Source organism: Saccopteryx leptura, chromosome 9 (assembly GCF_036850995.1).
Source record: "Saccopteryx leptura isolate mSacLep1 chromosome 9, mSacLep1_pri_phased_curated, whole genome shotgun sequence".
Classification (NCBI taxonomy): Eukaryota; Metazoa; Chordata; class Mammalia; order Chiroptera; family Emballonuridae; genus Saccopteryx; species Saccopteryx leptura.
The window spans coordinates 33,594,380-33,619,784 of record NC_089511.1 but is presented as its reverse complement, the minus strand read 5'-3'; the positions used below and the strand labels follow the sequence as shown (position 1 = coordinate 33,619,784).

At 46.8% G+C, this 25,405-nt stretch overlaps 1 protein-coding gene across 2 annotated transcripts in view; it reads left to right on the top strand.

Annotated features, from left to right (window-relative positions):
* Positions 1-25,405, top strand: part of COTL1 (coactosin like F-actin binding protein 1) — a 51,634-nt gene that overhangs the window by 11,736 nt on the left and 14,493 nt on the right. For both annotated transcript variants that reach the window (XM_066350100.1, XM_066350099.1), the window contains one exon: positions 21,376-21,533. In XM_066350100.1, the coding sequence (XP_066206197.1) occupies positions 21,376-21,533 (158 nt within the window). The remainder of the gene's footprint in view (positions 1-21,375; positions 21,534-25,405) is intronic.

Genomic DNA, 25,405 nt, shown 5'->3' with positions numbered 1-25,405 from the left:
TCATTCCCTCCTTCCTTCTTTTTTTGTTTTTATTTTTTTATTAGTTTTCTTCTTTTGTTATTTGATTTTTAGATAGAGGAGAGAGAGAGGAGAAGCGGGAAGCATCAACTCGTAGTAGTTGTTTCCTGTATATGCCTTGAGTGAGAGAGAGATACAGAGATACAGAGAGAGGGGAGAAGCGGGAGATATCAACTCATAGTAGTTGCTTCCCTTATGAGCCTTTACCGGGTAAGCCCGGGGTTATGAACCGGAGACCTCAGCATTCCAGGTCGACACTTTATCCACTGTGCCACCACAGGTCAGGCCTTTCCCCTCCCCTCCCTTCTTATCTCCTTCCTTCCGATGAACAGGACTGGCTACTCTGAGGGTACTGTTTATAGGCACTGAGAATAAATGTAGAAACAGAGGAGGCCCCTGTCCTCAAGGAGCTGATGTTTTATTATCATTGCCCAGTATTTAAAGTGGCTACATTATGTTCTCTCATATAAATGTAACATTGTTTAACAGTTCCTCTATTGATGGATCCCGAAGTACTCCATTGTAAGCAGTTTTATTTTGGAAAGAATCCAGGCATCTGGGAATGAATCCAGTTTTCTGTTGGTGCAAATTTTAAAGCTAATCTGTTATGAGCATCAGTGGTGGAGCCAGGGTATCTTGCCTTGACTTGTGTCCTTGTGCTGTGTGACCTTAGGCAGATCTCCCAGATTCTCTGTTTCCTTGTTTGTATGATGCAGATAATGATTACACATGGTGCTCAGGGTTAAATTGACATGATACATATAAAACTTGTGTTGTATAGAGTTAGTGCTCAATAAATGTGGCTATTGATGTAGCACCTTCTTGGAAAGTGTTGCACATCAATTATAAGTTGAAATAAATTTGATGTGTGGGGTGGTTACCAGAAAAGATGCATTCATAGAAGGTACTGTTAACATGAAGCTTGATTTGGAGTAGATGCCCTGTGATGTTGGCTAGATGATAGTCTCGTCTCGGTAAAGATGATATTCCTATGGTGCTCTGGTAAACCTGTAGTGTTCAGCTCAAACCATCACTCACAGAGAGATGTGAATTCAGCATCCCATCCTTTAGGGGAGCTTCTCCCTCCTATTTCACAGTAATCCTGCTCAGCCAATACAGTTCCAGTGTGTCTGACTCCACCCCTCCCCCTTGGGAGAGCATATGATCCAGACCTGGCCAATCAGAGTAAGCTATTTCCTCTGTTAACTGATTGGTTTAGGGTTGGGCCCATGTGACTTGAGTCAAGCCACTCAGATTTATCTTTGAGACTTTGGATAGAGTTGTTGGGAAAGAATTCCTTTATCTTTCTCTGGATTTAAGAGCTGTGAGCATAGTGAAGGCTTGGTGTTTACAGGACCCATTTGGAGAGAGAACATGTCTGAAAACTCAGGAACAGACCCAAAGATGAGGAATGGAGACCAGATGACATGGCTTAAAATCTTGGATCCAGCCAATTGAATTTGTCTTTTCTTTGAACCATCTTGATTGAGCTCTTTATCATTTCCAGCTAAAAGAGTCTTGGCCATAGTCACCAGGGTAGACAGCTGGTAACAGGCTAAAAGAAAAGAATCCAGTTGGGCAAGGAATTCAAAACCTCTCATGTGAGATGACTGAGGAAATTGGGCATATTTAACCTGGAGGGGTGACACCTCAAAGGGACATGAGTGTTATCTTCAGATGTTTGAAAGACCGTCATTTGGAAGATGTGAACTTCTTCAACCCCATGTGGTAGAAGAGGACCAGTTAGAAATTTCAGGGATAGATTTTGGATTCATGTGATGAAAAACTGTCTTCAAGTTAGAATGGGCTGTCACTGGAGATAGTAAGATCCACACAAAGAAGTTATATCAGGATAGCTTGCTCAGCCATTTAACATAGATGTTTAGAAAGGGGTTGAAAAAGGCCCTTCTTGGCTGCACTCTCTTCTGTTTCGCAGCTCCCTTGTCTGGTCTGTGCTACATCAGGAAGAGTACCAAAATGTGTTCACATGGGCCTGGGTGATTCCCCTCTAGGATGAGGTCAGCCTTACTAGGTACTGAGAGTGGCAGTGTGCTGGTTCATAAGGAAAACGGGGGGTGTTTACTGTTAAAGAGAAATGATTTATTCTGACACTTGTTAAAGAATGGTAAGCAGACTTTATTCAGGGGGACTGTTGTGATAGGTGTTGGGACCACTTCAATGAGATTTTGCAGTAGGGGAGAAAAATCGGGCTCAACTCTAAATATAACAAGGAAAAGTGGGAATTTATAGTCCAGGAGCAGGGTGGGGGTCAGTAGATGGAAAATTACCAAGAAGAAATATCAGGGGTAAGGGATATTCTGGCTAAAGCAACCTAACAATATTCTTGCTAAAGGCAGTCCAGGGTGATCAAGTATCCGAGGAATGGTGGAGGATGGTGAACATGTTCAGCTATCAAGGATGATCAATCAGATACGGAATATGGGGGATTCTGGCATAACAGGACTGTTGCTAAAATCAGATAAATAATGCAGAGATGAATACACAAGTCCACAAGTTAAAACCTGTTGAAAGAGCTCAAAAGCGCCTGACTAGAGTTTGGTCAAGTTGAGAATCTTTGCCACTACCAGAAGAAGGGGGATGAGATTCCATGGTCTGAGGCAGATAGACTTGCTGTTCGCGGCTCTGCCTGTGTGTCAGTACAACACATGTACAATTGGCACTGAGTATCATGTTGTTCTGCACTTGGAATTTCTTTCCCTCTTGTTTCACACACCCATGGATTTCAGAAATTTGAGTGACAAGGGGAGGGGAGAAATTGTTTTGTGGGTCTAAGGAAATATGAGGTCAAAAGGAAGCTTTGAATCTGTGGCAGTGCTTTGAACATTGTAAAGCGCTAAACAGTCTGTCGGTTTTGCATTTAACAAATATTGCTGGAGTGCTGGCTTTGTTCCAGAAACATTGTTGGGCTATGATTTTTAAGTAGAACTCTGAAGGGTTAATGAGTTATTGCCTTCATAGTTTTCTGCAACATTCATTCTCCCATTGCCTTCTCTTCCCACACACATATTACCCGGAGGTCCTGAGTCACACTGCATGGTTTGTGCCATAAAGTCCACGGGCTTGTGAGAGCTCTCTTTTGGATTGGCTCTTGGTGATACTTACGCATGCTTTTGAGTTGGTGGGCACATCTCATGTGGGGCAGGTTGCTAGATGTTCATCTTCCTGGCAAGTAGAATGTCCCTTGTTCAGAAAAAGTGTTCAGTTAATTGAATTGAATTGAGTTTTTGATTCTTGAAAATCTTTAGGAGTTAACACAAACTTTTTGAAAGTATTGCTTGTGGGTCATATAGATATCTCCGCCTGCTTACCCATGAATAATTATCTTCTGGTTGCCAAATTTAGTGGCCATTTCTTAGTCTTTGTTCCACTTTACCTCTCTGAAGCATTTGTCAGTGACCTCTGCTTACTGAAAATAGAATTTCCTTCCCTCTGCTTCTGCCCTGCAGTGCTCCCTCTGTTCTCAGTCTGTCTCTTATCTCTCTTATTTTCACTTCCTTCTGCTGGTTCTCCTTTCCCTTCATGCCCCTTCAGTGTGGGTGTTTCCCAGGGCTCCACCCCTGTTCGTGATATTTCCTTCTGCAAGACATTTGTTGAGTGCCTACTGTGTGCCAAGCCCTAAGCTGAGCGCGAAGTTGGGCACTTTCCCTGACTCCAGTGTACATGCAGTCCAGGCTAGAGGTGGCTTTCTAAGCTACACATCAGGTTGCATCAACTTCTCTCCCCTTAAGAATGTTTTGTAGCTTTTGCCCATGTGGTTCAAACACTTAGAGATGACGTGGATGCTCCTTATGGTGGGATGCTATTAGGCAAAATAGTTTCTAGTACTTGCTGTAACCAGAGCCATCTTAAGAAGCAAGTTTCTTTCAGTGACTTCCAGGTCATCCCGGGAAGGGTAGACTTTGGAATATGTGGCTTTTTTTTTTTTTTAATTTTAGTGAGAGGGAGGAGGCAGAGACAGACTCCTGCATGTGCCCCGACTGGGATCCACCCAGAAAGCCCACTAGGGGCGATGCTCTGCCCATCTGGGGCCCTTGCTTCATTGCAACTGGAACCATTTTTTAGCACCTGAGGTGGAGGCCATGGAGCTATCCTCAGTGCCAGGGGCCAACTTTGCTCCAATGGAGCCATGGCTGCAGGAGGGGAAGATGAGAGAAGAAATGATAGGGGGAGGGGGGTAGAGAAGCAGATGGGCACCTCTCCTGTGTGCCCTGACTAGGAATCGAACCCGGGACATCCACATGCCAGGCCATTCTACCACTGAGCCAGTTGGCCAGGGCCAGAATATATAGCTCTTAGCAAGCACAGGCTCATTGGCTACAAGCTGTCTGTCTTCCTGGAGGCCACATCTATCAAGCCCCTATCCCCTTTTGGATGTAGAGATCCATCATCTTGCTGCTGCCCAAGCTGCCCATGAGTTCCCTTAGTAAACTCTTTGGTTTAATTCTGGGTTTCAGCCTCTTGGCTGTGTCCTCCTTTCGAGGTCAGTTCCAGCACATGTGGGGAAATGTTCCCAACAGATGATCATTAGCTAAACCCCGCCCCAAAGGCACGTCCCTAACACATGGGATTCGGACCTCATGGATGCCCGAATGCCAGGCACTTTGTGGATGCTTCGCATGTATCACCTCATCCGAAACTTCTCTCATTCTTGAGGGGTGTGGAAGGAATGAGGACAAAGATACTGTAAGTAGGAGTTATCCCCACTTTACTGACGAGGAATCTGATGGTTTCCCTGGAGAATCAAAAGTTACTTGCTTGAGATGGCACAGGAAGTGGAAAAACTGGACGTTGGACCCAGATCTGTGTCCAAGGTTCCCAGCTGTCCCCCTGTACTCTGCAACCCTCCCCTCCCCCTTTCTTAAGATTTGTGGACAGTCCTGCACTGCCCTCATCATTTTGCTTTCTTGGGGACTTCTATGTGTCCACCAAAGCCCAGTGTGACTGTCCCCTCTGCCCAGATGCCTTCCTTGCCTTTGTGATGCCACCACATTGTGCAGTTGCTGTGTGCTTGTCCGTTTCTTCAGTTCCACGGTGAGGTCCTGAAAAGAGGGATTTGTCACTCTGGTAGTAGAATCCTCAGTAGAGAATCCCACCCCTCATGGTTAGCCAGTCCTAATCTCTTCCCCCCCCCCCCCCCAGTGTAGCTCTCTTGTGAGGTTCCAAGTCATGGGCTGTAGCACTTACCAGTTCCCCCAGTTATATGCACATGAGCATTCATGTACCTGTTTGTCATCTATCTCCCTGTTAGAGTCAGCTCCTGGCGTGGGGCCTGAATCCTGGTACGCTTCTCTGCTGTACTGTCAGCACCTAGAACAGTACCTGGCCTTCTCCCCAGGTATTTGTGGAATTGATGAGTGAATATAGATGAGCTCCAGTCCCCTGATGTAGGCACCAAGCTCCCTGACTGATGTCCCACCCGCACTCGCCTCTGGCCCTGGTCTGCTGCCCAGAGCCTCCGCATGGCTGCATTCCTCACTGATTTAATTTTATGCGATTGGCTTTTCAGATTCAGCTCAGTGGCCTCAGCAGGGACAGGTCCCGGAGGCCTGTGTCTGAAGGGAGGACTGTGATTTCAGCATTTTGATTATATTTCATCAGTGCATTTTGAAATTAACTTGCTTTAGATCCTGTTTTAGCTCTGGACTTAGTTTATGCTCATCTGTCTCATTATTTTTCTTGTATATTTATTCTTATTTTATCTTCGATGTATTTGTGTGTTTTGCCAATAATAGGTAATAATACTTTAAAAAATAATGATAAGCCTGACCAGGCGGTGGTGCAGTGGATAGAGTGTCGGACTGGGATGCGGAGGACCCAGGTTTGAGACCCCGAGGTCGCCAGCTTGAGCGCGGGCTCATCTGGTTTGAGCAAAAGCTCAACAGCGTGGACCCAAGGTCACTGGCTTGAGCAAGGGGTTACTCGGTCTGCTGAAGGCCCACAGTTAAGGCATATATATATATATATATATATATATATATATATATATATATATATACACACACATACATACACACACATATATATATATGAGAAAGCAATTAATGAACAACTGAGGTGTCGCAACAAAATACTAATGATTGATGCTTCTCATCAATTCTCTGTTCCTGTCTGTCCCTGTCTATCCCTCTCTCTGATGCTCTCTCTGTCTCTGAAAAAAATAAACAAACAAACAAAAAATAATGGTAAGCACTGAAGCTTTATTGTGCGAGGCATTGTGCTGATGTCATTGTATGAATTTCCTATGGCAGCTGTAACACATTTACACAAACATGTAGTGGCTTAAAACAACATAATTTCATCATCTTATAGTTTTGGGGTTCAACAGCCCAAATCATTCTCACTGGGCAAACATCAAGGTGTCAGCAGGGCTGGTTCCTTCTGGAGGCTCAAAGGAAAAATCCGTTTCATGGCCTTTTTCAGTTTCTCAGGGCCGCCTGCATCCCTTGGTTCATGGCTCCTTCCTCTGTCATCCAGGTCTGCAATGGCAGGTTGAGTCCTTCTCACAGTGCATCTCTCTGGTTCTGATGTTCCTCCCCCCCTCTTCTCCCTTCAGTGATGCTTGTGGGTCCGCCTGGGGCATCTGGAATCATCTCTTTTTTTTTTTTTTTTGTATTTTTCTGAAGCTGTAAACAGGGAGAGACAGTCAGTCAAACTTCCGCATGCGCCCCACCGGGATCCACCTGGCACGCCCACCAGGGGCGATGCTCTGCCCCTCTGGGGTGTTGCTCTGCCACGACCAGAGCCACTCTAGCGCCTGGGGCAGAGGCCAAGGAGCCATCACCAGCGCCCGGGCCATCTTTGCTCCAATGGAGCCTCGGCTGCGGGAGGGGAAGAGAGAGACAGAGAGGAAGGAGGGGGTGGGGGTGGAGAAGCAAATGGGCACTTCTCCTATGTGCCCTGGCCGGGTATCGAACCCGGGTCCCTCGCACGCCAGGCCAACGCTCTACCGCTGAGCCAACCAGCCAGGGCCTAGAATCATCTCTTCATGTTGAGATTGTAAATTACATCTGCAGAGTCCCTTTTGCCACTGTTGGGTCACATAGTAACAGGTTCTGCAGATTAGGATGCAGACATCTTTGGGGCCACTGTTTTGCCAGCTCCAGTCATCTAATCATGATTAACACCAAGACCTAGTGTGGCAGGCCTTGTTGTTATTTCCATTTCATAGATGGGGAAATCGAGGCTCAGAGTCGTAAAGGCACTGGCCCAGGGCTGCACAGGGGGCTGAGCAGTGTTCCTCACCCGGGGCCTGTGTTCCTGGCCCCCACTCTTGACGCCCTGCTGCTTTCTGACACGTGCTGCTGAAATTCTTTTGAAACAAGGAGGGAAGACCACAGGCAAGCTCTTTTTTTTTTCGCCTTTTCAGTTTTATTGAGAAATAATTGACATATATCATTGTATAACTTTAAGGTATCCAGCATGATGATTTAGTTTTCATGTATGTATTGTGAAATGAGTACCATAATAGGTTCAGCTAACATTCATCATCTGATTAGATGCAATAAAAAGAAAAGAAAAAATAATTTCTCCTTGTGACGAGAACTGTTAGGATCTACTCTCCTAACAACGTTTCACAAGCTCTTTTTTTGAGCGCTAAGGATGCTTGTGCCTCTGGCTGGTGTCTTATTTGTGGGAATATACACAGCTCAGAGGTCATTTTTCTGCCTTTGTTGAAGTGGAAAACCTTTGATGATCTCTGAGGAGCGATACTCTGTAATTCAAACGCCTTTATCCTTCCCTGTGTAAAATTCTTATTTATTTATTTCCTTAAAAAATTTTTTTTATTTAGTGAGAGGAGGGGAGGCAGAGACAGACTCCTGCATGAGCCCTGACTAGGAGCTACCCAGCAAGCCCACTAGGAGGCGATGCTCTGCCCACCTGGGGTCCTTGCCCCGTTGCAACTGGGGCCACTTTTTAGCACCTGAAGTGGAGGCCATGGAGCCATCCTCAGTGCCTGGGGCCAACTCACTCTAATCAAGACTTGGCAGCAGGAGAGGAAGAGAAGAGAGAGAGAGAGAGAAAGAGAGGAGCAAGGGGAGGTGGTGTGGAGAAGCAGATGGACAATGGACACTTCTCCTGTGTGCCCTGACCGGGAATCAAACCCGGGACATCCACACACCAGGCTGACGCTCTACCACTGAACCAACTGGCCAGGGCCTCCCTGTGTAAAATTCTGACTTCACTGCTTTTGTCTGAAAGGATGTCCCTTGGAGGTCATCTCTTCTGACCCAGAAGTAGTTTTCTTCCCTTTTTTGGCTGTAACTCTGCACTGACTATAGAATGGAGCATATTGTTCATGGTTTGCAAGTGAAGGAAGCTGCAGCCTCAGGCAGGCCAGAGACCCCTCGGTCACGTTGGGGCTTCTGGGGAGGAGTGAGAGGAGCCAGGCTCTGGGCAGCCCCTGTGTGAGCCCAGGCGGTCACATGCCCTCGGGCCCCCTGCCCACAGAGGAGGGCCTGTGTACACCCTGAGAGAACTCTTGCAGCCCTGAATTGGATGCCACTTGCTCTGTTCCTGATTTCACAAAACCTACTGCCATGTGCTTGATTCCAGAAACTAACTTACTTTCTTCTTTGGCAATTTGTAATTACTCATTCATCCAACAAATTTAAACCAAGGACATACTACATGGCAGGAACTTTGGGTCCTGGGGAAGTTGAGTGATCTAAGTCACAGTCTTTACATTCTGTTTGAACTGCAGGGACAGATAATAGACAAGCTGTCAAGTGAGATCATTTTAGGAGGTGATCACAATAAAGAAAGTAAGTGAAGCAATGGCTGCAGACAGACTGCAGGGAAGCCACCATTAGCAAGGCTGGTCTGGGGAGAAAGAAGAGGTGACACTAAAGGGAGACCTGAATGAGAAGGAGCTGGACATACGGATATCCCGGTGAAGAGTAAGCCCAATGAAAAGGAAGGGCCTCAAATCAAATATATGATAATGGTCTGGTGTCCAGAATGTATAAAGAGCTCTTACAGCTGAACAATAACAACAAAAACAAAACAACAGCCCAACTAAAAAATGGTCAAGGACTTTAAATGGACGTATCTCCAGAGAAGATCTGCAGATGGCCAATAAACACATGAAAAGGTGCTCAACGTCACAAATAACAGGAAGATGCCAATCAATCCCCAGTGGGATACCACGTCCCACATACCAAAAGGCTGTAATAACAAGTGTGGGTGAGAAGGTAGAGAATCAGAACCCTCTGGTGGGGATGGAAAGTGGTACAAGCCACTGTGGCAAGTCAGTTCCTGAGAAGGTTAACATAACCTTGGTTAACATAACCAAGGGAAATGAAAACACATGTCCATACAAAAACCTGTACACGGATGCTCACTGTGGCATTTTTCACCATAACCCCAAACTGAAAACCACCCAAATGTCTACCAACTGATGAATGGATAGACAGAATGTGGTTCATTCATGCAATGGAATATTATTCAGACGTACAAAAGAATGAAGTACTGATTCATGCTACAGTGTGGATGAACCTCAAAACCATTGCGCTAAGTGAAAGAAGCCAGACATGAAAGGTCACACACTGTAGGATTCCGTTTACTTGAAGTTTCCAGAACAAGCAAATCCATGGAGATAAAAAGCAGATTAGTGGTTGCTGGGGGGGGGGGGGGGGGGGAAGACAGGGGATGAGGAGTGACAGCTAATGGGTACAAGGTCTCCTTTTGGGGTAATGAAGTGTTCTGGAACTAGACAGGGTGATGGTTGTACAAACTTGTGAGTATAATAAAAAGCAATGAATTGTCTGCCTAAAGGGTACAATTCACAAAAGAGATGAGTTCTATGGTATATGAATAATATTTCAATTTTTTAAATGTAAAGAAGAGAAGGAGTGAGGAAGAGGACAGAAATCAAGGCGGCCCGTGGCCCCCAGTGTGCAGGGAGGTGGGGTCGGGGGCAGGACCCCGAGCATGGCCAGCCTCGCAGGCCACAGTGAGGACACTGGGTTTTACTGAGCAGCATGTGTTTTATTCCCGCTACTTTTGTTCTGTGACCTTCTAGAATTGCACCTTGGTCCTGTTTGTGGCTCTTTCCTAGGTCAGCATTTTTAGTTCTGTCACTTTCCCCTTCATTTCAGACCTGCCCACCCACTAACGCCATGGGCCCCCTTGCACCGCATGCTCTGCGTGGACTGGATCGCATGCGTTCTCATGTTCCCCGCTGCCTCCATTTGCTCCATAATAGTTACCATGGTGCTTGTCATCATCACTGTCTAGCGTTTTTTTACCACTTCCCTGGTTCTGAGACCTTTACCTCTCTACTACTTAAAAAAATTTTTTAAAGAAGATTTTATTTTGTGACAGAGTCAGAGAGAGGGAGAGAGATGAGAAGCATCAGTTCCTCATTGCAGCATCTTAGTTGTTCATTGATTGCTTTCTCATATGTGCCTTTACCCAGGGCTACAGCAGACTGAGTGACCCTTTGCTTGAGCCAGCGACCTTGGGCTCAAGCTGGTGAGTCTTGCTCAAACCAGATGAGCCTGTACTCAAGCTGGCGACCTCAGGGTCTCGAACCTGGGTCCTCTGCATCCCAGTCCAACGCTCTATCCACTGCGCCACCGCCCTGTTAGGTCTACTACTTTTGATGAGTATTGGCCTCCAGACAGCACTGTCCCTTAGCTGTTTTCATCTTCCCAGTCCAGCCCGGTATGGAGCTGGTGCTGAGAATGTCTTTCATTGCCTTAACCCCCTGCGTCAGAAATGAGGACTTTTAAAGAGAAGGGGATGTTCTGTCTTGGATATTCATGTGGGTTAATAAATGAGTGAATCAATAGAATAAAATGAGTCAGCCATAAATGTGTGGGCAAACTCAAGGGCTGGGAATGTTGTTAATAGCCGGGGGATGGATAGCTGTCTGTGTATCTGTCCTCACCACCCAGGGGCTCTGAGGCCAAGCTGGAGAAGCCGCCCTCCAGTCCAGAGGACTGAGGATCAGAGAGGGAAGAGGCAGCTGGGACACGAGCCCTGTCTTTTGGTTCGCTCAGGCTGCTGAGGGTTCGAGTTTGCTTTGCTCTTCCGGGTAGTAAATCTGGCGATGTGGGTGTGAGAGTCAACAACCCTGACATGATACAGGCATCACTAACCCTGGGAAACATCCTGTTGTTGGTTTGCCCTTCCCACATGCTTTTTTTTTAGTGGGCAAATGTGTTCAAATCAGTTATTTGTTACCCATCTGTCCACATCTGCTCATCTCTGTGGGTCTATTGTCTCTATAGGTGGAAGCCACACTTTTAAAATCCAGGAAGGAGATTGGCTTTTATTCCTATAAAATGACATCTCCCACTGAGCTGAATGCAGCCAGGATGGGGGTGGGCCTGGGGGATTGAAAGGGGAGCAGAAGCTCTTCATTTACTCAGGAAATATACGATAGTTATGGGCAGTGCACCTTCGTGGACACAGAGAGATGGTAGGGGGCAGGATTCCTGTTTTCCTGGAGTAGGGGTGAGCAAGCCAGTGGAGCCCTCAGGGAAGTCGTTCTGAGCCTTTGAATTCTTATTTTACACACAGTAATAATAAGCTAATTATATGCTCTAGGCCGTGGCAAGTCAAAAATAGAAGGGCTGGTAGAAGCCTGCGATTTCAACTAGCCCACAGAGGCTGTTGCTTTGGTCTGTGGAGCTCTATCTGTCTCACTTAAGTCAGTAACATGAGCCCTCCCTGGGAGCTGAATGAATTCCAAGTCATCCCCCATGTCCCATATCAAACATCACCTGCCCTGATCACCAACCCCCAGGCAGAGTTAATTTCCTCCTTGTTTTTATGTTCTCACTCATCCTGTGATAACTCTCATTGCTATGGCACCATCTACATTGTGTTCACATGCTTTTTTTTTTTTTCCAGGCTAGTGTGTATATTTTTTGAGCAAAGGGATTGTGTTTTATTCAACAGAGTCTCTGGATTACAGCTTGTCAGTAAGTGTGTGTCAAATGACTAACTGACGGCAATGGAAAGGCAGCAGAACTAGACAAAACTGATGCAAGAATGCAGAGCAGTGCACGCTAGGGGCATTCCGTGCTCAAGTGATCAGCCCCTGGCTACTTCAGTGACCCCAGAGTGTCTCACTGTAGATGCTATACTGATGTACTCAGAGCCTCCAGGGAACTATTACAGCCACTGATCTTGAAGTCAGAAGGTGGAGTTGAGTATAAAACACTGACTTCCATTTAAGGAAGTAAAAGTCATCATTTAAAAAAAAAAAGGTCTGGTGCTTCGTCACTGGGGGAAAACCACTAGCTTATCCTGATAATTTGGGAATCCAGATCAGCCCATTCCCAGAGGGTTCTACTGGAGTAATCATCTTTCTTTTCCTCTGGCTATCCTTTACTCCATTTTCTGCTGTTCTCTGCCAAGCTAGGAAAGCTGGGTCATTCTGTGTGTAATGTAAATTCAATTAAAGGAATCATTTTGGAAGTCTGTGCTTTGAGGAGTGGGCGGGACAAAGTATCAGAGTGCGTGTGCAGTGTGAGCTGAACACCGATTGTACGTTTACACATGTACACTAGAGTATAGATCACGTCAGTAAACAAAATCTCCATTTATCCTCTGGCGTGAAGGAACATGCCAAAATGTGTACAGGGCTTCTATTTCTGGGATGTTTTCTTTATTTTTTTATACTTTTTAATGTTTTCTTTTTTTTTTTTTTTTTTGGTGAGAGAAAGAGACAAAGAAAGGGACAAAGAGGGAGAGAGATGCTTCCTTGAGAAGCATCAGTTCTTCATTGTGGCACCTTGGTTGTTCATTGATTGCTTTCTCATATGAACCTTGATTGAGAGGCTCCAGCCACCAGTGACCCCTTGCTCAAGCCAGGGACCTTGGGCTCAGGCTGGTGAGCACACACTCAAACCAGCACAACCTTGGGGTTTCGAACCTGGGTCCTCTGCGTCCCAGGCTGACGCTCTATTCACTGCACCACCGCCTGGTCAGGCTTAATATTTTCAAACAATTTTTTGAATGGGACAGGAGGGTTTTTTGTTGTTTTACCCAACCGGGTGAATAATAGAAGTCACTTTGAAAAAGGGAGCAAATAAGACAGCGCTTTTTTTTTTTTTTTTTAAACAGAGGCAGAGATAGACAGACAGGAACGGAGAGAGATGAGAAGCATCAATCATCAGTTTCTCGTTGCGACTTAGTTGTTCATTGATTGCTTTCTCACATGTGCCTTGACCGCGGGCCTTCAGCAGACCGAGTAACCCCCTGCTGGAGCCAGGGGCCTAGGGTCTAAACTGATGAGCTCTTTGTTCAAGCCAGATGAGCCCACGCTCAAGCTGGCGACCTCGGGGTCTCGAACCTGGGTCCTTCTGCATCCCAGTCCGACGCTCTATCCATTGCGCCACCACCTGGTCAGGCAAGACAGCGCTTTTTAATAATGATAGCTCTTCTTTCGAGGGAGGTACCGGCTCCGTTCATGTTCACCCTTTGGTTTTAGTTCCCTCCTGGGGGGAGGTGTGGCACCCAACAAGACCTCTGTGTCCTCTTTGTCCCTGAGAGGACATTTTCTGCTTCCTAAGACCTCCTCCTATCATTCTGTCGCTGCCTGGGCTCCCCCCATTCGCAGCCTGCTGGAAGCAAGCGCTGGTTGTGGCAACTGTCCAGCTGTCACCTTGCCCTGGGTGGCAGGATGTTAGAGTCCTTCCCCATTTCCTTTCATACCTCCTCCAGGGAGCTCACTGGGTGGAAGCTGACTGCTCAGCTTTTTGATGTGTGGGTTGTTTTCTCCTCACTGAAATGAACCTTGTTTGCATAACTTCTTAGGGAGTCTATATAAGGTCAGGTCAGCTTTAGAGCAAGCTGCAGTCTTGTAGCGCTCTGGGGCAATTTCCTCCCTGTGTGCTCCTTCCTTCTCTGTCTTGCTCTGAAGTTCAGTGTTGGATGGAAATTATGACATGATTTCTCTCTCTTTTCTTTCTGTTGGCCAGTGATATTTTTGGAGTACCTACTATGTGCTTGGCACTGTGGGATAGAACAGGAACTAGACAAATATAAAACTAGTTAAAAAGTATCAAAAGGAAAAAAAAAAGTATCAAAAGGACAGGTACCAAAATGTTTCCAGAGGTTACTTAGGTAATGAGACCCTTATTTTTGCTTCTAATTATTCTATATCCAGTATGTGTTCTGTGTGTAACAAAATTATTTCAAGTATTTGCAAAAATGCAAAAAATGTGTACACTGCTTGGCCCACTGCAGATCCTTTGGGTTTTGTCCTTTTGTAGCCAGGGCTGGCGTTGGGGGCAGGCAGAGGAGAAGGCCAGGTCCTGTTTGGGAGAAGGTAAGGGCCCTCGGTCAATGTGGATCTTGTGTCAGGGTCACCCTGGTGAGAATAATGGGTAGGATTGGGCAGAATCTGCCCCTCAGGAATCCCCTGCGCCTTGGGAAATGTCAAGTCTGTCTGCGGGAGGCAGAAGGTAATCCTTGAACGGGTGGCGTGGATCATATGCCGTTTATAGTTTTTGGGAAAATATTGAAGCAGTTCGTCCTGGTGCCCTTGGTGATTCCAGAGAAGTCTGACTGCCCCTTTTCCTCCTTACCCTTCGTCTCCTGCGCTTTGTGGTCACCTCCTTTCGTTGTGTGATTGTTTCTTCCCACGTTCCCTTGTACAACTGTTTAGCATCACTCCCCTGGTCCCCCTGCCTTCTTACCTCTCGTCCTAAATTCTTCCTTCCTTTCTGGCCCTAGACAGAGGGTGCAGGAGGAGGGAAGAGAAGGGAGAAAGAGGCACAGATGGGGCAGGAGAAAGTGAGGAGGGTGGTAAGACAGGAGAGAAAGAAGGAAAATGTAGGGTAACGGAGGGAGGGAGGGTCAGAGGAAAAGTGGAGGGAGGACGGGGCTGCAGGGGAGAGAACTCAACACAATGACACCGGCGCTTGTGAGCACTGTACCAGGCAGTGTCTGAAAACGTTACCTGTGATGACCTGATGCTCTATGTTAACTTACTTAGCAAATGAAAGCGAGGAGCCTTAGAGGGAGAAGTAAGACACTGAACCAAGTGGGCCTTGCGTAGGGTTCCTGAGGGGTCCTTAGGGCTGCTGGGAGGGGCTGGTCCAGGAGCCCTTTCATGCATAGACCGACTGAAGGGCAAGTTATTTTGAGTGGAGTTTTATTAATGCCACGTGAAGACTATCTTTTCATGAACAAAGGACTCTCACAGGTCAGGAAGGGGAAACTGTCCATAGCTTCAACTCAAGGACACCTAACATCGCAATCAACCTGGACTAGGAGCTCACTGCGCAGGCCAAGAGGCAGTGCACAGTGTTGTTGACAGTCCTCCAAGACGAGGCTCCTGACCTTGCTCTGTCATTGGTGCCCATCTTCCCTGCAATGAGACTCCATGGGCTTTTGTGATGCATTTAGGAAACTTCGTCCAATAAACACTTTAGAGGTAACAGAAAGAACTCCCTGATACCCAGGGCCGTGGTTCAGTCGCTCTTTCTTGGGCTGTGGGATTTGGGTGGCGAGAGAGTCTCTGGGGGAACAGTCCTGATGGCCTTTGATGGTGAGATACTCAGAAACCACACTCAGATGCCTCTAATTCTGTAAATTATACTGCTGAGAAGCTGGGCCACACAGGAAGCCCTTTTACATGATCACTTCCTTAAAATAAAAGGCCCGCAGGTGGGAGGGAAGGAGCGGAGGCTGAACATCGGGCACTTCAGCTTTTCTGCCCACAAGACCTTTTGTCTCACCTCCGTGCCCTGCCAGGAGTGGAGCAAGTTCTCCATGCTCAACGCCCCATCGTTTCCTCTTCTCATCTCTTCTAGGTTAGTGGTCCTCAAGGTTTGGGGGCATCAGAATTCCCCTGGGGGACTCACTAAAATTCAGTTTCCAGGCCCCAGTTGCAGAGTTTCTGAATTCACATTCTAATGTGTCCCTGGGTGATGCTGACATTGCTGGTCCGAGGACCACACTTTGAGAACTGCTGGTCTAGACTCAACCAGTTCTCCATTGGGAAGGGAGAGAGTCGTCTGGCTCCTCATCACTTCCCCTCTCTGAGCCTTAGTTTCTTTGCCTGTAAAATGGGATTATGAGCGGTGCTGACCTCACAGGGAGGTTAAGATGAACTGTGCAGATAACGTGTAAGTGCTTAGAATGGTGCCTAGCACATTGTAAGTGCTCAGTAAATGCTGGCCTCTGTTATCTTGTTGTCTTTTCTGTACCTCCTAGTGCTTAGCTGGGCTTGGCACATAGTAGGCTCTTATGAAATACTCATGGTACGACTGACTAAATGACTGTGTCCTCCCAGAAGTGCCCCTGCTATGAAAACATGAGTTTGGTGGGCATAGGAAGCCGTGGAAGAAGGTGGAGGCCAGGGCACGCTCTGTTGGGCTCAGCAGTTCGGAGCCCTGCAGACTCCAAGAGCAGTCTCACTGGATAGATGGGATAGAGAAGTAACAACCATCCCATCAGCCAGGGCTTTCATGTCCCTTTTTTTTTTTTTTTCATTTAATCCTCACACCACTTTATGAGATAAGATATGTGACCCATTTTTCAGATGAGGAAACTGAGGATTGGCGACATTCACAGTCACAGAGCTGGTACAAAGCAGGGATGAGTTTCTAGTGGACTTTGGAACTTGGATGCTGTTGAACCGAAGGCTGAGGTGAACGGCCCAGTGCTCAGTGGAGGTCAGCTGTGCTGAGGCCTCCGACAGGGGGCTCAGGCTGTCTTCTCCTGGGGTGTTTGGGCTTCTCCCACTGGGGTCAGCCAGAGCTGCACCTTCAACTCCTGAACCTCAGCCTGAAAAGATGTGTCATTGGTCCCATTAGGGACCAAGTGGCACCATGTGGGTGACAGCAAGCTCAAGTATCAGCTATCTCATGGCCAGTTTTGCCATGTTAGTGCAGATATATACATGTATACACAGGCACACACATACGCACTATATACGTATATGATGAGGTGTGGCTAAGCCTTTCTCAGTTGATATGCTTGCATTTTCCTGTGGGTGAGAGTGACCATTAGCAGAAGATAAATGAAGGGCTTGATGTTTTCCATGTCTGATGTGATGCCGTGGCTGTGTGTGTGTGTTTGCTTAACTACCTAGTTTGTCCAGAAGAGGGGAGGTGGCCCAACCAGTGTTAAAGAACTGGAACTTTCTCTTGCACAGACCACTTTGAGGTCAAAATGGCCTCACAGGCTCCTTCAGGGTGAATGGGGGAGAGAGGTCTGCATGGGCAGCTATGACAATGTTGCCCAGAAGAACGGATTCTTCATTTTAGACTCGGATGACTTTTCAGTGTTGGGCCAGCTCTTGAGCAGCAAACATTTTTTAAGCATAATGTGACTCTTGGGTTTTCAAAAACGTCAGCAATCCTGTTGGTCAAACTATTGTCAGGTAAGTGTCCAACAGCCACTCAAGAAAATAGCCTCACCTGCCATAATAATCGAAATGACATTGGCTTGAGGTTTTGGAAGGTCCACAAAGGCCAGGATCTGCATGTCCTTGGCGGTGGGGGTGTGACTTATTTACCTACCTTGTGCCAGGTCCTTAGTTCGTACTTGGGACATATGATTTGCAACTTTGCCAAAGGGAGGCTTTGGCCAGAGATGGGGTGGTTGGAATCCAAATTCCATCACAGAATCCAAAACTCAAGGCTGACCCATGTGGAAGTGGGAAATAGAGTGGTTCCCATGGAAACAGACTGCCTGATCTTTTGCTTGTGTTGCCCTGGCATCTGATATGTGGCCCCGCCTCCCCCTCAGGTCAAGGCTGCAATTTAATTAAACACTTTTGTGCCGGTTCTTTTTTCCCCTCCAATAACACTACTCAAAACAGTGCGCTGGCTTCCCAGACACAGCCGTGAATGCTGGGAAATGCTCAGCAACTTACCCCCACGCTCTGTCTGCACCAGCCACCGTGGCTGCGTGAATTTCAGTTCCTCAGTCCCACCAGCTTCATTTCCTGTGCTCACTACACACCTGGCAGCTCCTCCCTGTGGCTGCAGCTTCAAGGGGAGATTCTAGCATGTTAGAGGCCTGAAACCCAGGCGGGTTTCACAGCGTTCGTATTTAATCGTCATGATGATCTGAGGAGGGTGGTACAAAATCATCCTACTTTGCAAACATGCCAAATGTCCTCAAAAGATGAATGGATAAACAGCTTATGGTTTACCCATACAATGAAATATTATTCAATTGTAAAATGAGTGAAGTACTGGCCACGCTACAATCTGGATGAACCTTGAAAACATGCTGAGTGAACGTCAGGCACAGAAGACCAGAGTGTAGGACCCCAGCTGTGTGAAATGTCCAGAACAGGCAGACCCAGGGACAGAAGGCAGATTAGTGTTGCTTAGGGCATGGAGGGGGGGGGGGGGAGGATATGGAGTGAGCGCTCCTGGGTATGGGGTTTCTTTTAGGGGTTGATGCCAATGTTCTGAAATTAGTGATGATGATCACACAATATTGTGAATGTACCAAATGCCACTGCATGTTTTTGCTTTAAAATAATATGATTTTTACTTGAAAAAAAGTGGGAAGATCAAAAAGATTACCCTGTTTTACAGATGAGGCGGCTATGGCTTTGACTAAGTTTGGGGACTAAGTCAGAGTCCTTGGGAGTGAGAGACAAGAGCTCTCACCCCCGTGTGGGAATCTCCTGTACTCCTTTACTTCCCATGGCTAGCTGGTAACGAAGTTAGTTGATTTGGCCTGAGAAGTGTCCCCCAGACCATCCTTTCTTTTCTCTGTCCCCACTTGCCTCATCATCTCCTGACCCCCCTGCTCAGGTCCCATGATGGGCACCCCCCCAGACTCCTGTTGCTGGGTGGGCAGACACACCCACGCTGTCTAGATCCTTGGCCTCAAGCCTGGCTTTGTCATTAATACGTTACTTTGGGCACATCACACGCCTTCTGAGTCTCATCTCTCAGTTGGTGATTTGGGTGTTGACGAAGGTGATGACAGTAACCACTTCCCCGTCACCCACTCTGCAGTGTCATAGTGAAGACCAAATGGGAGAGTAGAGCATACCTGTGGTTTATAACCTGAGAGCTGTTGTGCCAGTGTGTGAACGGTCATAATGACCTGTTCCTTTAAGAAATAAACACCGTGGAGTCCCCTGGCCTGGACGCTGGAGTGTGAATCAGGAGGCTGTGGCCTGCTGCGAACTGTTTCTTGGCTTCCCTGGGACAGGGTTCCCTGTTAGACAGCGGAGTTGTTGTCCGACAGTCCTCTCTCAGGCTTAACGGTACTAACCAGGCAATGAACTTGATCAGTTCCATACTGTGTCTCCTTTACACCCAGAGGGCTTGTGGGGCTTAGTGTAAACCTGTACGATGTGTGGGATTCAGCATGGAGGCACCTAGAAAGACTCAGAAAAGGAGGCACCTTGAATTTTAAAAAAATTTTAAAACCTTAAATGCAACAGCATTACCTGGGCACTAGTTAGAAGTGCAGACCCCGGGGCCCCATCCTAGATCTGCTGAGTCAGAATCTGTATTTTAGCAAGACCCCCAAGATTCATTGAGAGCGTCGGTGCTGAGCAGAGCAGCTGGTACAAAATGAATAAGCCAAACCAGTGGCATCCCCGTGTGCCAGCCTTTGCCAGCGAAAGACGCTAATGAGAGCTCACTGGTAAGCACAATTAAAATACGAACTTTGAAGAAGTAAGCAGAGCCAGGATATGTGATTGTCAATGAAAAGCGCAGAATTTTGGTGGAAAACTCAAAGGAGGTCTAGATTAAATGGGGACACAAACTGTCTAGAACAGGGGTCTCAAACTCGCGGCCCGCCGAACAATTTTGTGTGGCCCACAGACTAATCCACGAAGTTCAAAATATTTTGGATAAAATTAAGTAAGCCTAGGGGCCTACTTGTATTTTTCATTTCTCTAGCATCCTAGCTAGATATTAGCTTAGTTAACAGCAGTTGTGATGTGAACTACAGTTTCTGGTCGTTTTGTGACACTGAGTAAACTGCATGTACGATTGTGCTTGTTGTACTGATTTTTTTTTGTTTTCAACTGCAGTGAGAAAAGTGTTGCGTAACAGTTGCCTTTTGTAGACCTAGTGCGGCCCACCGAACGGCTGTGATCTTGCTCTGCAGCCCACATGCTGAGTTGAGTTTGAGACCCCTGGTCTAGAAATTCATTCTCAGCTAGGGGCAGTTCTGCCTCCCAGGGGACACTGGGCAGTGCTTACACACATTTTTGGTTGAAGAGGTGTGATACTGGCAATCAGGAGATGCAGACCAGGTGTACTGTTTAACATCCTACAGTGCACAGGGCTGTCCCCACCCCAAAGAATGACCCAGCCCCAAAGGCCAGGAGTGCTGAGGTGGAGTGATCCTAGTCTCTCCTAGCAGGACACACACCCACCCACACAGACACACACATGGCACTTTAAAACTTTTTTTTTTTTTAATTATTTATTTATTCATTCATTTTTAGAGAGGAGAGAGAGAGGGAGAGAGAGAGACAGAGAGAGAGAAGGGGGGAGGAGCTGGAAGCATCAACTCCCATATGTGCCTTAACCAGGCAAGCCCAGGATTTCGAACCGGCGACCTCAGCATTTCCAAGTCGACGCTTTATCCACTGCGCCACCACAGGTCAGGCAATGGCACTTTAAAAATTCAAGAATCTTTTGGTAACACAGAGTGGCGGTGGTTGGGAAGCTTAATTAACATGGTGGACTGCGGAAGAGATCCTGAAGCGACAGTAATCAAAAACGGTGATAATCAAATGAAATGTAAATGCAGATCAGTGGACCAACTAGCCCCCGAGAGCCATTTAAATAAAAATGAATGTGTAAGCAGTAACACACAGAACACACCTAATGGAAGAATATTCAGAATCCTTCATTGTCTAGCTGTAAGCACGACCTGCCCAGTATCCCAGGCCAAAATAAGGGCCACTTCCTCCTCACCCAACCCCTCCCCTAGCCCAGTTCCCACCTCCATTTGGCGTTCCCGTTCCTAGTGGGCTCTCAAAGATTAGGGATAAGAAGAGTTGACAAACTTCTCCCTAAATAAGATCCAGAACCTAAGCCTTGACCATATAAGGGATGGGAGGGTTGTAGGTATAGTAGCCAGAGAGACTGTGTGTTCACAGCCCAGCATGGCTTCCAACTAACTACCTGTGTGACCTTTAGAGTGTCAGGTGACCCCTCTGAGCCTCCGTTTCCTGTCTGTGAAATGGGCATCAAAGCCTGGGTGCCGTTGTTGGTATCAGAATGTAGGCTAAATAACAGAATGTTGGCCAAGGTCAGTGTTGGGCCCCGGCCATGCCACTCTGGGTGCACTCATGGCTTTTTGCCCCTCTTCGGAGACATAATTTTGGGGTGTTTTAACTGAGCCCTATGGCTTCTTTTTTGCTGTTGGCTGCAGATGACATCCGATTGTTCGCCTTTGTACGCTTCACCACCGGCGATGCCATGAGCAAGAGGTCCAAGTTTGCCCTTATCACATGGATCGGCGAGAACGTCAGTGGGCTGCAGCGAGCCAAAACTGGCACAGACAAGACCCTGGTGAAGGAGGTCGTGCAGGTAATTGGCCTTGTGTTCCTTCTGTCTCTGGGAGTCACACTCGGAAAGGATCATCATCCATAGGGACAGAGAGGGCCGAGTTTGGCTCCTGAGTCTGTGACTTAGCTGTGACTTCAAGCAAGCCGTGCTTTGTGTCTGGACCTCCACAGCCACCGGTAAAATGCTACCAGAATTGTTTTCGGTGTGCGGGCTAGGAGGCAGGCAGCTGTGTTTGTGATCCTGACCATCACCTAATAGAACCTAATAGAACTCTCATGGCAGCTGAGAGTTTACCAGTGAGGTTGGGACAGGTGGCTTGTGGAGTAGGGGGCTGCAGGAATGGCTGAAATGGCAGCTACTACCTGTTCGGATCGTGGATGATCACTGTTGACTTCCAGTGGTGGCCATGAGGACCCAGTGGGAGAATTCTTGCACGCCCTCTCTGAACAGTACCTGGCACACAGTAGGTACTCAATAACACCTGTAGAATGAATAAATGTCAACCTTATGAGGCCCAGCAGGGGCTTTATGATAATTTGGTGGCTATAGAATGACAAAGGCTGTATCAGCAATGCCACAGACTCCTACACTGGGTAGTTGGGTTGCCTATTCCCAAGTCCCTGTATGACTGAAAAGGAAGGGGGAAAGGCTTGGTTTTGTTTCTGAGCTTCTGAACATTTCTACTTGTAGTGGTTTCTGTAGTCAAGTTGTTTTTTTTCCATCCTGGACATAATGAAAATTGACATGATCAGAGACTTCCAAGGTTGGGGCTAGGGCATGGGGTCATGCTGAAGAAAGAAAATCTGAATTCCAGAAAGAAAAACCAAGGGAAGAAAGCTGAGGGAGGGAGTTCTCTCCTTACCAAAGGGTTCTCCATTTTGCAAAAAGATTTCTCAACACCCATGGTAGGGAGCCTGACCGGGCGGTGGCTCAGTGGATAGAGCATCGGACTGAGATGCAGAGGACCCAGGTTCAAGACTCCAAGGTCGCCAGCTTGAGCCCAAGGTTGCTGGCTTGAGCAAGGGGCTACTCGCTCTGCTGTGGCCCCCCGTCCTGGTCAAGGCACATATGAGAAAGCAATCAATGAACAACTAAAAAAATACCACAATGAAAATTGATTCTTCTCATCTCTCTCCATTCCCGTCTATCTGTCCCTATCTATCCCTCTCTCTGACTCTCTCTTGTCTCTGTTAAAAAAAACCCCAAACAAACAAAACAAAACAAAACAAAACAAAAACCCTTGGTAGGGAGGTGTGATAGCTAATGGGCAGGGGGCTTCTTTTCCAGGTGATGAAAATATTCTACAGTGGACTATGGTGGTGATTGTACAGATCTGTTCATCTACCAAAGCCATTGAATTGTTGTTGTATTTTTAAAAAAAGACACATACAAAACCAGGCTGTATGCCATGTGCTGTCCTGGACTGGATCCCGGAACGGAGAAACTGGGGAAGTCAGAAAGAAGTCTGGAGCTTAGTTAGCCCATGCTGGCTCCTTAGTTGTGATGAGCACACCACAGTAACACAAGCTGTTAATAACTGTGCAATTGCGGTGCAGGGTACAGAACTTTTGGTACTGTCTCTTGCAACTTCTGTAAATCAAAAATTATCCCAAAATAAAACTTTTATTTAAAAAAATAAGAAGATAGAAACTCCCAGTCATCCCATTATCAAGGCCTGTCTTTCCATCTTCCCGACAGCTCTATGGGCAAGTTCACCGCCTGGGCACTGATGCAGTCACAGGCTGTGAATCATGCTCTAGGTGGCTGCTGCTTTTCTTTTTCTTTCTTTCTTTTTTTTCTTAACATAAATTCATAAATTATGTGACTGCAGAACCTCTGTAATGTATGTTTTTCTGGTGGCAGACTGTCCCATTTCACAAGAGCACTGTAATGTACTAAGTTGGCCTCTTGAGTTGCTTCCCACTTTTATTTTTATAAATAATGTTTCAGCCAACATTTTATTTTGATTATTATTTTATTGATTGATTTTAGAGAGAGAAAGGGAAGGAGAGAGAGAGACAGAAACATCAATTTGTTACTGTATGTGCCTTGACCAGGGATCGAACCTGCAACCTTGATGTATCGGGATGAGGCTCTAATCAACCGAGCTGTCGGGCCACGGCTCAACCAATATTTTTTTTTTAATTTTTATTTTATTTTATTTATTTAATTATTCATTTTAGGGGGGGAGAGAGAGAGAGAGAGAGAGAGAGAGAGAGAGAGAGAAGGGGGAAAAGCAGGAAGCATCAACTCCCATATATGCCTTGACCAGGCAAGCCAGGGTTTTAAACCGGCAACCTCAGTGTTTCCAGGTTGATGCTTTATCCACTGTGCCACCACAGGTCAGGCTCAACCACTATTTTAATACACACAGCTTCTTTCTATCTTCTGATGAATTGTTTCTTTACAGTACATTTTCAGGAGGTGGGGTTCTAGAATTAATAGGCTGATAATAATTTTAAAAAGGTATGGGGGTGTCCTGGTCAGTTGGTTAAGTTGTAGAGCATCGGCCTGTCATGTGGATGTTCCAGGATTGATTCCCGGTCAGGGCACACAGGAGAAGTGACCATCTGCTTTTCCATCCTTCCTCCTCCCCCTTTTCTCTCTCTCTTTCTCTCTCTCTCTTCTTCTCCTGCAGCCATTGCTCAATTGGTTCGAGGATGGCTTCGTGGAGCCTCCACCTCAGGTGCTAAAAATAGCTCAGTTGCAAGCATGGCCCCAGATGGGCAGAGCATTCGCCCCAGATGGGGGTTGCTGGATGGATCTTGGTTGGGTCACATGCAGGAGTCTGTCTCTCCATCTCCCCTCCTCTCACTTGGAAAAGAAGAAAAAAAAAGTATGGGTTGTCAGAGTACCTTCTAAAAGTGTTAGCACAATGCGCCTGACCTGGTAGTGGCGCAGTGGATAGAGCGTCGGACTGGGATGCGGAAGGACCCAGGTTCGAGACCCCAAGGTCGCCAGCTTCAGTGCGGGCTCATCTGGTTTGAGCAAGGCCCACCAGCTTGAGCCCAAGGTCGCTGGCTCCAGCAAGGGGTTGCTCGGTTTGCTGAAGGCCCACAGTCAGGGCACATGTGAGAAGGCAATCAATGAACAACTAGGGTGTTGCAACGCGCAATGAAAAACTAATGATTGATGCTTCTCATCTCTCTCTGTTCCTGTCTGTCTGTCCCTGTCTATCCCTCTCTCTCACTCACTCTCTCTGTAAAAAATATATTAAAAAAAAAAAAAAATTTAAAAGTGTTAGCACTATGCCTGGGACATAATAAGTATTCAATAAATAGTTTTAATGGCTAAACAGCTTTCGAGGCGGAGGCTCTCTTTTGGCAGCAGAATGGAAAATGCAGAAGAATGCACGTTCCCTGGCCAAGGTCTCCTGCTGAATTCTGCTATCCACACTTAGTTAACTCTCTCTGTTGGCCAGCTCGGAGGGAGCCAGGAGAAAAGGGAACAACAGCAGGGAGAGAATGTTTGTCAGGATGTGTCCAATGAGGGCAATGTTTTGAATCTTGCAGACCGTATTGATAAAATACAGTAATGTAAGATGGCTCATTGTAGCCGTTTTGAAATATACAGTTCAATGGCATTAAGGACAAAGTGTTGTGCTGTCATCATCATTGTCTAGCTCCAGAACTTTTTCATTGCCCCCAAAGAAAACCCTGTACCCATTAGCAGCCTGCTGAGTTCCTTTGAATCCAGCACTCTTTTCAGTTTGGTTCAGTGCACCAGTGAAGTTGGGTGATTTGGGGAAATGTGATTTTTTTTGGCGGGAACCTTCAGTTGGGAGTATTGGTTATAATTATTTTGTTTGCAAACTCAATTGCATTGCAGCAAAAAGGGAAATTCTCTGGCTCTCCAGCCTGGGAAGTGCAGGGGTTGCTGGCTTTAGGTGTAGC